This window comes from Rattus rattus, chromosome 9 (genome assembly GCF_011064425.1).
Source record: "Rattus rattus isolate New Zealand chromosome 9, Rrattus_CSIRO_v1, whole genome shotgun sequence".
In the NCBI taxonomy this organism is placed as follows: Eukaryota; Metazoa; Chordata; class Mammalia; order Rodentia; family Muridae; genus Rattus; species Rattus rattus.
Genome location: NC_046162.1, coordinates 25172727 through 25188319, shown reverse-complemented (window position 1 = coordinate 25188319; position 15593 = coordinate 25172727). Strand labels below are relative to the sequence as shown.

Below are 15593 nucleotides of genomic sequence, written 5' to 3'. Positions count from 1 at the left end.
GGTCCTTCTAATTCCATGCCAAAACTAGCTGTGGATTTCTTCCTTTTAATCTCCCCTGATGCCTTAGTCAATTATTGTCATTTCTCTGACTCTCCACTTTCCAACTGAACCAGTCAGAGGAGGCTGGGTATCTGCAGGACTTAATCTAAGACCGCAAACGACCCCAATCCATGAGAAAAGACAGAAATAAGACAAAAAAGAAGAAGGGAACCCTTAACATTTTATTGGCAAACCATTCATCTATTGGATTCCTGACTGGTCACAGATTGGGATAAGGAATATGAAGGATTTGGAAGATTTCTCCAGTTGATTGTCAAAGGAGATCTGGCTGAGGGGAGGAAGAAAGCAGGAGGGTGACCTGGCATTTCAGTGAACCATAGGATGCTCTTGCTTCTCCCCTGGCTCTTCAGTTTACTGTGGTAAGAAGATTTTTCTGATTTCCCCCCTTTATCTAAGAAGGAAGGGGGACACTGGGTGAATTTTGCATTGCATAGTGAAAAACAAAACAAAGCAAAAAACGCGGGTATTGTGGCTGGTATTTATGATGGGATAAACTAGCACCCATGAAACAATATATTTTTTCTGAGGCCAGGTGTGAGAAATTTTGACTCTCTGCCTTCAGGATAGAAAATGCCCAAGCTCAACTTGAAGATGAAGGCAACTTCTATTCTGAAAATGTCAGTCGGATTCTTGACAACTTGCTGGAAGGCTATGACAACCGTCTACGGCCGGGGTTTGGAGGTAGGTCGTTGCATTTCTCTTAGACCAAATACTTGAAATTTTCTTCCTCTTTTATAACCCTTCTCAGACCCAGAAGGGTCAGAAAGAAGGTACCTTGCCAGGTAGTAAGGGGAGGAGTACTAAGACTCCATGTATGTATTGACATCCATTCCTTACTCCTTCCTCAGTAACTGACAGTACGTTATCTGAACTCTACAAGCCTTACTGTCCTAAATGAAGGAGTGTGTGTATGTGTGTGTGTGTGTGTGTGTGTGTGTGTGTGTGTGTGTGTATTTATAGACATACTTGACACACAGGGTTGTGTGAACATAGAAAGAGCTTTTCTATATGTGGCAATTCCCTTACTATTTGTCCTTTGAAAGCTAGCAATACCGATAAGTTATTATCATTAATCATGGTAGTAATAATTATTATCAGGGCACACCGATCTTGTCATTTTCCATCCCTTGAGAGTCTCCCAGTGTGAATAGAGTGAAGTTGAAATCGTAATTGGAGTAAATTCTTGAAGTTGAAAACTAAAGGGCATCCACTAGAAAGGGGTGGAAACAGGAAGATCTTTATTTGCAAGTATGGGCAAAGTTTTTGTGGACTCGCCATGCTCTCTTCGCAGTTTTGTGGACTCACGGTGCTCTCTTCCCAGCACACAGGTTGACAGCCCTGACTTTCTTGGCTTATTTCAGGTGCTGTAACAGAGGTCAAAACAGACATCTATGTGACCAGCTTTGGGCCTGTGTCAGACGTGGAGATGGTGAGTGCATTAGGGTACTTAGGTCTAGGACTAATGATTGCAGGTACTACCATCCATCTCTACACATAACATGTATATTTCTGCAGGAAAGGCATTTGCATTAGAGAAGGATACTGGTGCTGCTTATTTTTAATATTATAGGCTCTCTTCCCTTCACATACCATGCAATGACTAGTAAGAAGTTCTTTTTAAAGCTTCTGGCCATGTAAGCATATACTGATGAGTGCGGTGCTGAGAAATGCCTATCATTTGGAATGCGTCGTCACGGGTGCATCTTATCCAAACAGTGAAGAAGTCACTTGGACAGGTTCATGCTTTCCACCTTGTACATTGCGGATGCATCAGTGGGTGTTCTGGAGACTGTGTTCCAGGTACAGATGGCTGGAGGATTGCTAAGAGGGTATTTATGGAAAGTGGCAATGAAAGCCTGAAGTCGTCTTGCTGAACAGAGTGTATCATGATATTCCTTTCCAGTTTCCAGGTAGTATATTTCTCCCAAGACTAAAATACAAGCACCAAGACAAAAGCTGTCATAAATGTCTGCTTAAAACTATGCTGTTAGCTTTTCTTAGGAAATTGCAATTCTATATAAACAAAACAGTATCTGGCAATTTCTTTTCCTACGTTAGAGTTGACACGAAAATAAAAAAGAGTAAAGAAAAGATGAGTAAAAGGTAAAGTATTGGGAGCCATAAGGACAAGAAAAGGGAAGGATGGAGAAAAAGAGGGATGGAGAGATTGACAGAGAAAAGGAGGAAAGCAGGAAGTTACAGAAGAGGGTCAAAGAATGAGAAGGAAGCTCCATTGGGAATAAAAATCTTAAGATATAAAGGGAGAGTCGCTGCACTCAGGACACTTGTTACTTTAGTATTTTTTTTTTGCTTCAAGTTTTTCTTTATTTCAAGAATAAACAAGTCTGACATTTGGTACTGCGGTGCTCGAGTCAGGGCTTAAATTACTTTTACGTCATATGTGTCTCTTTTTAGATTATTTTGTGTAATAGAATCCTCACAGTGGATGGTTGATGATTGTATAGATATATCCTGTGTTGAAATATGCTTTTAAAAATTAATCACTATTTATAGAAATAAGTATCATAAAGTAGGCAAAAATTGATGCAACATTTCAGCACAGTAGCAATGTATTTGTCATTGACTTCTGTGATGGCCTTATAATTGTATTTTAAAAACTAACATTATCCATGGTTTAAAAAAGCCATGGTTTAAAAATCAGAGTTGTGGTATTTGTATTAAATATTTAATTTTCTTTTAAAAATAATTATGGTAATATTTTCTTGTAAGTTCTCTAACGACAACATTTTATAAATCCATGGTATGCAGTATTAGGCGTCTACTCAATGAAGGCTTGTCTTATTGGAATTTCACTGTGTGGAAGTGTTGCCCTCTGATCCCACGTTGAAGGTGAATGAGGTGTGAGAAAGAATGGCTAGACTAGCTGCAGGAATGTCAAACAGGAAGCTTGAAGTATAAACATTCTTATGTGGTTTTCTTTCAAGTTAATGGTGACAGCAAAAGAAAGCCCACACCGGAAGGTGGCTGCCTGAATGGATGTGGAGTAACAATGTTGGACAGCAGAGTCAGACAGGAGGAAGATTGGGCCTTATGTGTATATATATATATATATATATATATATATATATATATATGTGTGTGTGTGTGTGTGTGTGTGTGTGTGTGTGTGTGTGTGTGTGTGTGTATATATGTGTGGGTGCATATATATATGTGTGTGTGTATATATGTATATATATATGTATATATGTATATATATGTATATATATGTATATATGTATATATATAATATATGTATATATATGTATATATAATATATTAATAATATATCTATGTTTTATAATATTAAAAACCTTGTGAGTTTAAGAAAAACAAGGAATGATCCAAGTCATTATTTAGGATTAAAATAGCATTGATTCTAAGACCATTATTGATTACCAAACTAGTTAACTTCATTAAGAAATTATAGGTGTGAAATTTACTGTCGTGGTTAAGTTTAGAACTGGGTATAGACATTTCCCACTATATGTGTGAATATTTGGTTTTTCCCTTAGGAGTACACAATGGATGTTTTCTTCCGACAGACGTGGACTGATGAGAGGCTGAAGTTCAAAGGCCCTGCTGAGATTTTGAGTTTAAATAACTTGATGGTCAGTAAGATCTGGACTCCTGACACATTTTTCCGAAATGGGAAAAAGTCAATTGCTCACAACATGACCACCCCTAACAAACTCTTCCGATTGATGCAGAATGGAACAATCCTGTACACCATGAGGTAAGTCTTCTTTTCTACTTCTGTGATTCAGAAGCTGGGTCCACCATGCTAACCAAGGTGTTCAATGTCTGCAGGCTTACCATCAACGCCGACTGTCCGATGAGACTGGTTAACTTCCCTATGGATGGACACGCTTGTCCACTCAAGTTTGGGAGCTGTAAGTTAAACAGAGTTTCTGGAAGTCAAATAAGGGATTAGATATATGTGTACCTACTTTGTTACAGCAAGAGACTTGGAAAATTAAAGAAAATACTACTAGGAAACTTTCATTGTGAGCTCAGCAATATGCTTTCTACCAATTATTAGAAATTTCAGATGATTTTTTTTTAATTCAATAAGGTTTATGTTTCCGTTTCAGTAGTCAAGTCAGGCAATGCTTGTTTTGAAGGGAAGAAAGGTAATGAGTTATGTTTACTGGCTTTGTGTCATTTACTTCAAAACTACAGACGCCTATCCGAAAAGTGAGATCATATATACATGGAAAAAAGGACCACTTTATTCAGTAGAAGTCCCAGAAGAATCTTCAAGCCTCCTCCAGTATGATTTGATTGGGCAAACAGTTTCTAGTGAGACTATTAAATCAAACACTGGTAAGAATACTTTTTTAAAAAAAAATCACGTTAACATAGCTCTAATACACAATTTTCAAATTATCTAGTGTTTTATTTCATGACTATTAGACATCATAGGCTAAATTGACTATTTTGATATCATGCCTTCAAAAAGCTTGGTGTGTAACAACATTTGTGCAGCCTTGGAATGAATTATTCTGTAACTTCATGACACAGGTTGTCATTAAATCCAACAAATCGGTACATGCCTTTGCATCTGATTGTGTAATATTCTTATATATATTTAAACGTTGTCTTTGCTGGTTTTCTTTCAAACTATGCTATTTTATATGCACCGGATTCATTTTCTTCCTGTCAACGGCAATTCTCCTAATGAGCATGTCTTCCAACAGGTGAATATGTAATAATGACCGTCTATTTCCACTTACAAAGGAAGATGGGCTATTTCATGATCCAGATTTACACTCCGTGCATCATGACAGTCATTCTCTCTCAAGTGTCTTTCTGGATTAATAAGGAGTCGGTCCCAGCAAGAACCGTCTTTGGTATGCCTCCCACTTTGTGCCCTGTTTCCATCCAGTTTTCCCTTCTGAATACTCAATGATTGTGCTGTGAATACTGACAACTGTGAATTCCCTCAATACACAGAATAAAAATAAAAAAACAGAGTCATATGTCAAATGACTCTCATCTTTTTGCAAGTTATGTGGTGACTCTACAAAAAAAAAAAAAAATCTGTGCCAGATTTCTAGTTCATTCCTTTGACTTGAGTATCTTAGCTAGCAGTGCTAACATAACTGAAAAACCTGACATATCCATCCAGGAGAACAAATATTTAACATAGTGAATCCACTTGTGTGAATTATAGTTCACTTACATTGGGTAGAATAAAATGAAGTTGGCATTTTGAAGATTCCAAAGTAGATACATTTTGATATATTTCCTATAATTCAGCCGAATATTTACTTCCATTTGTGAAAGATAAAATCACTACTTAGTGAAGAAAACTTAAATAATAAGAACAAGCGTGGGGACTGAACATTATGAGAAGCAAATCCACTTTTTCCTGAATTTTTTATAGTTATAAATTTAAAAGAATACATAAAAGATCTGTGTGTGTTTATAATTTAGTATGATTATTCATGATTTATTAGGATTACTTATTAACAATTATTATTTATTATGATTATTACTGGATCCACTTGTCAAATTACCAGTTCATATGAGTATCATCAACATTGCATATTTACAAATTACATAAATTCCCTGCCACAATTCAGGCAGAAAACCTCCCATCATTAAGGTGTCAGAATTCTTTTCTTCGTTGGATAAACACTTTGTCTTTAAATTGTTTTTTATTTTCTTAAATTGAGTGACATAATTTCACAACAGTTTTCTATTCCTGGTTTGTAAGGAAAGATAATCTTGGCTCCTGAAAACAAAGATGGAGGATTTTGAAAGTTCAAATCACAGTAATTTGTTACATTTTCTCAAACAGGAAACAAGTAGAACTCCTCATGATTAGCATTTTACTGCAGTTAATTTAGTTCAACAAATATACTTATGGGAATTTTATCTTCTAAGTCAGTGCAGTAGGTTGGGATGATGTTGGAAGTCCGTGATAAAGCACTGTGATAAGTAAAATCACAAGGGGGAGGCCGAGTGATTGAGTCCCTTACTAACCTGGTCTTGAAACCCTTTACAGGATTCCTGATTCTAAATATTGCGTTTCTCTGTCTTTTTCATTTCAGGAATCACCACGGTTTTAACCATGACCACCTTAAGCATCAGTGCTCGGCACTCTCTACCCAAAGTGTCCTATGCAACCGCCATGGATTGGTTCATAGCTGTATGCTTTGCGTTTGTCTTTTCTGCTCTCATTGAATTCGCAGCCGTCAACTACTTCACCAATCTCCAGTCCCAGAAAGCTGAAAGGCAGGCACAGACTGCAGCCAAGCCCCCGGTAGCAAAGTCAAAAACAAGTGAATCCCTGGAAGCTGAGATTGTTGTGGTAATTGCTTTGTCTTCTACTGTTAGCCAGCAGACAGAGAGAGCGAGCTCAGTCAGTGGCAACATACGCATAAGCAGTCCTAAACAGTATTGGTTGAGCCTAAATTATATAACTAGAGTTGCTAGGTGAATTTTACTTCTCACTTCACAGGGTGAAGCTGGGGAAAAGCCTTCATTTATCTTCGCTCTAAAGTTTTGCAATTCTTTCATCCTCTTTACTTGTCCTGGCAGACTCTAGGTTCTCAAAGAAGATTAGAAAATTCTGCTTAGCCTTTAGAAGTTTCCTTTGAACAGGTTCCCTTATAGCAACTAGGGAGAATAAAGTTTAAAAAAAAAAAAAAAAAACAAGTCCTAACCAAGCTTCGGGGTCTGAAGAAAAGGAACAACTTCTGTGGCATGGGTAACTTCTTTATCTCATAAGCAGAAGGGGTGAATAAGGCATAGACGTTCTCTGAATGAAGGAAAGAAAAGACTGTAGGAAGGGAATAAATTGGGGGTTGGGGGAGGCAAGCCATTTATTGACCCATTCTAAATTTCCTGCTTTTACAAACAGGAATATCCGATCTCAGAGGTCAGAGCTGAGTAGGCATTCTTAAATGTCATAGGGTTTGCCAGAAATATGACCTGGTGGAAAAGTCAGGAATTGATTCTAGAATTGTTGTCTACATTACAGGCTAGTACTATTCCCTCCCCATCAAAAATTGAAAGAAACAAATGTACCTGAGCTTGTCCACCATGATAAAACACATTTTACTATGTAGATAACATCATTCCCCAAAGTCTTCTTTTGACCTACTGATATTTTGGTTTATAAGTATACATAAAGAGAATATATCCACATATAATGAAAGTATTTATAACAAAAAATATGTTCTAGGCTTAGTTTGACATGCTTGAAATGATTTGTTTTTTTCAGGCAAGTTTAATTTCAAATATTAAAAAATATTTTATACTTGTGGGAAAAGTGAATTGTATTGTAAACTATCTGTATACATTCACACATATAATCTACATTATGCAAAATTTGTAAGTGAACTTAACATATAACTTTAAAGAATTATTTACCAGAATTCAAAATGGTTTGCAAAGGGTTACTGAAAAGAAAACAGCTGGTGTGATACACACCGTGGAGCTTAAATCTATTTCTGTCAGATAAAGTAAAACAGAGGTTGGGCATTTCCCCAATTCATTCCCACCTCACTAAGTTTTTGTTTTGCTTTTTTCCAGAGAAGATGATAAAGTGTAAATTCGAGAATGAGGGCAGAACAAAAAGAAAGATAAATCCGGCAGAAATAGGATAAATTAAAAGCACCTGAAATGATTTTGAATCAGCCCATCGATGTAATGTTGGAATATAATAAAATAATTATATTCTTCATTTTTATTTTATTATTATTTTATTACAATATATAGCTCCAGGAGCAGGGGTCATGATTTCAAGTATTTGGAGGAGACCCAGAGTTATCAATAACTCTGGCTATTAAAGTTATAGTCTATTAAAAGGCAGGAAGTAAAATCCCAAGGATTCACATGTAAACTTTGTCCTATCTTGCTAAAAGAGTAACATGTTGAGCAGGCCCTGCGGGAAGCTGCCCTAAAAAAAAAAAAAAAAAACATTTAAACCCCATGAGAGCACTTTCTGTTGCAAATTCCATTCGTCTTTCTGAGAAATTCTATTTTCCTGAATCTCTCTGCTTAAAATATTTGAAAAGGGCAAATAGGATATTTTTATTTGTCCCTGAAGTGTAAAAGTTTAAAACCAAAGCTAACCAAGCCAAAATTATAAACCCTTAAAGGTGTCAAAATAAATGCATGTGATAAAGGCATTTATATTTCATTTGTTCACAGTAAAATGTAGCAAGTTGCTTTATGGAATAGGGAAGAATGAACATACATTGCACACTGGCTATTTACATTCTACAATGCTATATTATGATTGCAAGGTCATTTTATTTTCTCCCAAATACCATGACATTTAAAAAATGCCTATTCAGTTGTAATCAAAACATTATTTTGAAAAGTTCGCCATTGAAACCACAGATTACTGCGGTGAAGCTGAGGTACATTAATTTTCTAGTTTCCTGTTACTTTAAAGGTCTAAGTCCTCTTCGCTGTGTTCCCCGGTGTGAGTAGTCTTTACACCCACTGCGGGGCTCCCTTCACTAGCACTTTTCCTAATATGGTATGTGTTCCTCACAAGAGGGGCGACAGCATTGTGAACCTGCAAGTAAACTGCCTATAAAATGGACCAAAACTTTGTTAGCCAGAAGAGACAGTGACTGTATTCTCATTGTCGCCTTATGCACTGTTTGCTTCTTTCTACAACTGACATCCATTTGTGGGGAGGCTATGGCAGATTGTTCAGACCTTACTTATATGTGAAATTTCGTATACGGAATATGGGTGTCGCCATATGATCTTACCCCTTATGGAGCTGCTTGTGCAGCAGGAAGAGAAATGGCAAAGAAAGAAAGAAGTCCATGGTTGACTGGGATAGAGGCTTTGGCTTAAGACAAGGAGTAGTGTGAAAATATCCACGTGAAACTATCTAACTCATTTTGTAGGAGTCTGCATTTCTAGAAGAATAATAATGGCAGGGCTGAAAAGAGAAAGATAAGCTTGGTTTGTATAGGATCCCAAAGCTGATTTCTAGGAATGCCGGCATAGAGACAGAAATGGCACTGTCCTTTCTGCTGTTTCCTCTTCAGAGTACAGTTATGTGCCATATCCCGAACATGCTATACTCAACTATACATAGAGATGTGAAGGATAGGATGCTAAAAGTTACCTCTCCTTTTCCAAATCTGGCTCAGATTTCTTTCAGCCCCATTAGTACTCCCTAAAAATAAGACTGCGAAAGACTCTAAAGGTCTAGGTATCCCTTCTCCACGATTGTTCCGTCCTATACATCCTGGGGATACAGGACTCAATTAGGTGATATGTGTTTGTTAGAGAGATGTTTGCTCCATATAGTCTATCAAATCCTCACCCAGTTCTCCAGTTTGTACCCTTCAAAACCCAGTCTGGATCCCTTAGCACTGATGTACCAGACAGATGCCAATAAGCCATTTTTCAGAGGACATTTTGTAATCTTCTATGGTCTCAAATAATACTTGCTCCAATATAAATTGTTTATAAAATAATGCACTTCTAATTTTCGCCATAATATATTAACATGATGTTTTTGAATGCCGTTTACAAATACTGTTTTTTTTTTTGGGATTTTGATTTGCTTTGTTTACTTTTAATTTTGTTTTGTTTTCATGCATACAGTGAGTGGTTCTATAAATAATCATTTTGTGTGTTGCGTTGTGAGCCTTGATTAAAATGACAGTGTGTTAAGGCACTGTATATTTAAGTCCTTAAGAGATGGCTCATCAGTTAAGAATACTAGCTGCTCTTGCTGAGGGCACCAGTTCAGTTCCCCGCACCATTATGTTGGCTGGTATCCATCTGTATCTCTAGTTCCAGGGGATCTAATGTTCTTTTCAGCTTCTTCAGTCACAAGGCTGAGGTCACAACATGCACATGGTGTACAGACATACATGCAGGCAAAATACATATACATGAAGGATAATAAAAACTAAAAGTGTTTCATAGAGATTATATATTTGGGCATTTCATTTAAAATACTAGGCAAATGTCAGGTATTTCTTTAATGCCTTATCCCTACATCAAATAATTATTATCATGTTGTCTACTTTAACTCAAAGTACCTTTGCAGTATAATGTTACTTAAAACAAAGAGGTGCTCTAAAAATACCCAGAGCAGGATGGCACTCAGCAGCAGGGGAGCCCAGGAAAATTTCAAAACCACAGGTGTTCCTCTCAAAACACTGACAGCCCCAAGCTGAGCCCTCATCTGGACTCTGACAAAAGCCTATTTTACCATCAACCTAAGCTGCTGGGCTTACAATAGAGCAGGTGGGGTCTGATACAAACCTGTAGCTTAAAGGGCTTGCAAAATTGGCTTTCTTTCCATTACAGAAACGCAATGTCTTTCTTCTAAATTGGCACCTAGTATCCTCTGGCTGCCAATTCTTAACCATCCAGTCTCTGTTTATCCAGTGAACAGCATTAAATACAGAACTCCTGCATTTCCTTTATATTCTTACATTTGCTTCTGTTGGAAGCCCTACCCAACTGGTTACCCTTTACTTCTTGTCCAGTTACTACTTGGCAGGGATACAAACTGGATTTTAAACACAGCTATTCTTCCAGTAGGCACTGGACAATGTCTGCATGTTGTCATAAATTGAAATGTGGGTGCTATTGGGATCTTGTAAAACAAGGTCTTTCATCCAGAAAAAACAAATCATCCAGTCTAAAATATTAGTACATTAGAGCCTGAGAAACCCTGGGTAATGGTGAGGTGCGCAGGATAATAACCACTATGGGCAGGGTCGCCAGCACCTGCATTGAATCCTACCCCTCTATACACATAGGCCTAAGTGAGGTTCCCTTTCAATTTTTCATATTGAAAATGAGCGTGACATCAAAGGTGCTTTCAACGAGTAAGTAAAATTCTTTCGTGAAAATTTTCTCATAGTGCTTGTTAACTCTTGGAAAAATATTTACATTTTCATTCATCTGTTGATTAAGCATAAATTTTTGAAAATATACTCTGTTCCATATACTGGCTAGAACAGAGTGAGCCTGTATCATTAAGAAGATGTCTTGGTGTGAAAGAAGAAAAGGCTGAATAGAAGTAGTTATGTAACTAGAAGGGATAATATGATGCAAACTACAGGAGTTCTAGAGATCAGGAAAGTGTATGAAGATGACTTCATTGATGATACCGGATGATGCATGAGTTTTCTATCAACATATTTAAAGATGGGGTAGCAGGGGAACATAATTTTGAGAAAAGAAGAAATTAAGAAACGGGGATGGGAAACAAGCACATGTGGCACATAATTGAAACGACACAACTCAGACTTGCTAGGCAAATATTTGTGAGCACATACAGCATGTGTTTTGCTCAGATTCTTATAAAATAGGAAAATATGCATGACAACAGGCATTACTGTTGGCAACATTGAAGATAAGAACCAAGGCTAAGGCAGAGTCAGAGACCTTGATGTTGACGGCCCACCTAACCCATATTGTGAGTATAGATGTGCAGTTGTCCTAAGAAATGCTCCTCAAAGACTTTGTAGCAGAAGGATGAAAGAAGTGCTTAGCTTCAGGCTATTGTTATTTAGTATTTCTGATTCATAGCTCTTATCTCTGGACTAGAGTCACTTGGTAATCTTCATTGAGTTTTTCTGATCATATGGGCATGCTAAGGTAATAAAAGAAATAGCTTTTCTACTTCAAAGGACCAAAGAAGATGGGAAGAAAATACCAACATCTTATAATCTTATGATATATATATATTATATTTATAGTCATTTTCTCAACGAATGAGCCAGATCTTCCGTCTTTCTACCTGAAAAAAAAAAAAAGAAAGAAAAGTTTTAGTCAGGTCATATATGATGTTCTCAGTGAAGATGAGTCAGGAGAGAAAGTCTCTGAGGGTTTGGCCTTTTCCACTCTATCATGATTGTGGGAAATTTTACTAGAGTAAAGGACTTTTCTGCTCCATGTGTATGGAAGGAGGGTGGCTCTTACTGTGCAGAAAGAAACAGTGATATTTTGTGCTTTCAGGTAGAAAATAATTTAACAACATTTCAATGGGTAAAATAAAATTAATTAATGATATTAGAGCCTGAGAAATATGGTTGAAAACACTCAGGACATAGTGCCAATTTCATCTCTTAAGACACTAGTGTGTGATATGTTAAGATCAAAATATTGTCATTCTGGTACAAGTAAAGCACAGTCTAGTGACCGCAGGGTATAATCCTTAGCTGTCCCTTATTTTTATCAGATGATGTCACTCTTTTCATGGCCAGAATCAGAAAAGTAGGTCTTTACTTATTTTAGGTTGTTCCCTCCTTCAAGACCTGTGACTTATTTAACTCTGCAAAGGTCCCAACCGTAGTACCAAGCCAACAGATAAGTCAGTCCTCATATGAAATTGACCATGATTGCGTAAAAACAGTCTCGTTGCCATGATTTCTAAAGCACAATGGGCTCCAATTTTTTAAGTTGACAACTGTGACTTAGAAAGCCAGGATACTCCATGCTGAATCAAACAAGGAAGTCCAGAAAAAAGAGAAAAAATCAAATCAAAAGCAAAAAATTATTGAGTTGATGTTCCTGTAGCTCAAATGTCACCACGCTCGCAGGCCATTGTGAACCCGTGGTTCAGTCAGCACAGGAGAGATGGCTGTTTCATCCTGTGCTGCAGGGTGGCTGGCTTTAGCTACAGGAGTCTGAACACAAGAGGAACATAGAGAACCGTGCTGCAATATAGTGATTTTGCTGCCAGAGAGGAAACAAGGTTATTTTACAAAATCAAAGAGCAAAGTTCAGCAAGTATTTGAAGGTAAGGAGTCAGTAAAACAACATTGTTCCAAGGGACATGATTGTTATAATTATAATATGCAGACAAAAAAAAAAGGGGAAACAATAGAAAGGTGCCTAGACTCCAATAGCCTGGAAGGATTCTAGATCAGACAAAATCGAAATCTCTGAACTAGTAGTTTAGAGCAGAGATAAAAAATATGTTGGAATGAGACGGATATTAAGTAGAGCCATAGGCTTTGCTAGAAGTGTGACCAAAAGAACATGCTCCCATTCCTTTGACTCTTACTTTCACAAATGTTAACTAATGCACTTAATATCTCTTTCAAAAATGATGTGACCTAGGATTTCAGTAGAAGCTAAACTCAGTGATAAAAAAAAAGAATATGGAGCAGTTCTCAGGTTAGTGGATGAATGATAAACCATTTGGGATGATTTCAGAGAGAGGCCAGTGGACATGTATTTCTTGGGAAGATGAGGGGATCTCCGTGTCCAAATCCTAGGTTTAAAGGCAGAAATGTTTCAAAGCACAGACATCTCCTGCTTGACTTAAAGATTTTAGCATTGGTCCCTGGCCTTTGATATACATTGCTCTAATGGACATTGGCTAATTCTCTTAAATGTCTCTGGTTCAAATTCCTAAGTGTGAGAATATGAATATTTGGGGTAGACCTTTTTCTAGAAGGTTACTATCAGTGACCAGAGCTAGGATTTCCTTGTCATAAATATCCACATATTTTACAAACCAAACGCACCCCACTACCCACCACAAAGACAGACACAGAGAGAAAAAGAGAGAGAGTGACAGAGACAGAGAGACAGAGAGAGAGAGACAGAGACAGACAGACAGATGCAGAGAGAGACAGAGACAGACAGACGCAGAGAGAGACAGAGACAGAGACAAACAGAGACAGACAGACGCAGAGAGAGACAGAGACAGATAGACAGAGACTGAGAGACAGAATGACAGATACAGAAAGAAAACGGCACTGAGATAGAAACAAATAGAGACAGAGATCTGTGACAGTGAAAACAAGAAAGATATACTTGATTATGTACATTTATTGGCTTAGAGGATTAAGTATAATTTTGAAACTTGGATTAGTTTTTCCTAATAGTACAATTTTCTATCTAATTGTCCAAATATACTTAATGTTTGGCAACTACTGTATTATTGTTGATGGATACAATGGTTTTGGAAACAAGGCTGGAGATATGTGGTTCAGTGGTAGAACACTTGCCAGGAACACATAGTTCCCAGACAGCACAAGAGAGAGAGAGAGAGAGAGAGAGAGAGAGAGAGAGAGAGAGAGAGAGAGAGAGAGAGAGAGAGAGAGAAAGTGCAGCGTCGCTCGAGGGCAGGATGAGTTGCTTACTGATAGAGACGTATTTAACATGTGCAAAGCCTTGCATTTAAATTCTAGCACAACAACAGTGGTAAGGTCATGCCTTTCTAGACAGGGTATCTCTGTTATTTTTCTATGTTGATGATCATTACTTTCTTTCTTAGCATTCTGACTCCAAGTACCATCTGAAGAAGAGAATCAGCTCTCTGACTTTGCCAATCGTTCCGTCTTCTGAAGCCAGCAAAGTCCTCAGTAGAACGCCCATCTTACCATCAACGCCGGTCACTCCCCCGCTGCTTTTACCAGCCATTGGCGGCACCAGCAAAATAGATCAATATTCTCGAATTCTCTTCCCAGTAGCATTTGCAGGATTCAACCTTGTGTACTGGATAGTTTACCTTTCCAAAGATACAATGGAAGTGAGCAGTACTGTTGAGTAGTTTGCAGCCAGGAAAAGCTGGACACTGTAATTAGTCATTTTCCATTTTCCTCGCTTACAGAACATAAATTATTGAGGTTAGTATAAATGGTCTCATTTCAGAAACTAAATGTCTATATTTCATAATATGGAATAAGCATGTTTGGCCTAAAAACGATAATGTTACTCTTCAAAATTAAATATAGAAAGCTACTGAAAATATGAATTTTCTGTATAGTAAAATTAATAATAATAATAATAATAATAATAATATCAGCATTTATGTGGATAAGGTAGATTCAAAATGAGTTTGCCAACCTTTGTCTTCATTGTTCAATATTTTTAATTGTCACTGTGAATAACATTTTCCACAAAGCAGATATATTCAGCTATGCTGACCCTTCTAAAGCTTGCCTTAAATTTGTTTATTTTGGCTTAGTTTCTACTCTAAACATTTATTGGTATGTTTATACAGCATGCTGGAGGCCTTTGCGATTTTACAAGAACTCTCACTGGCATTGAACTGCTTATATTGAGATTAGACATTTCTTTTTAACCTTGCTGTGTTCTTTTACCTCAATAAAATGTGGCATTATATACACATAAATAATACATAGTTTATAAATTATGTATGCATATGTACATAGCTTTAGTTATGCTGCAATACTGTTGCTATTTCCCACTAAATTCACCTTTAAGAAGATGATGCTTGACATAACACCAGGAGGTTCTAGGAAGGTCACTCGGTGTACTATGACTGTATATTCTGATTCTGATTACCATCGTGTGTTACACTTTCCTAAATATAATGCCAAATAAAACCACAAAAAGCCTGCATCTCTGGTTTTGATTCATAAAGATGGGGAGATAGGTTTTCTCAGGTACCAAAACAGGAACTGGCTTCCTCTTCCCCAGTGTTACTAATAGTCTTTCTGAGACACAAGAGGTGAGACAGCCACGCTCAGTCAGAGGCTGAGAAGACGTGAGTCATACTCAAACAATCCCTGCTTCCTTTTGCTTCTCTATAATCAACACTGAAATCG

The 15593-nt window shown here is 37.3% G+C and overlaps 1 protein-coding gene across 1 annotated transcript; it reads left to right on the top strand.

Annotated features, from left to right (window-relative positions):
* Positions 1-608: 608 nt before the first annotated feature.
* On the top strand, positions 609-15387 carry Gabra6 (gamma-aminobutyric acid type A receptor subunit alpha6; the record flags this gene model as incomplete). The annotated part of the gene is made up of 8 exons (XM_032912868.1): positions 609-741; positions 1422-1489; positions 3573-3793; positions 3868-3950; positions 4240-4383; positions 4758-4910; positions 6117-6376; positions 14297-15387. Coding segments are annotated over 8 exons (1338 nt in total), but the record flags the coding sequence as incomplete, so codon positions are not given.
* Between the last annotated feature and the right edge of the window lie 206 nt (positions 15388-15593).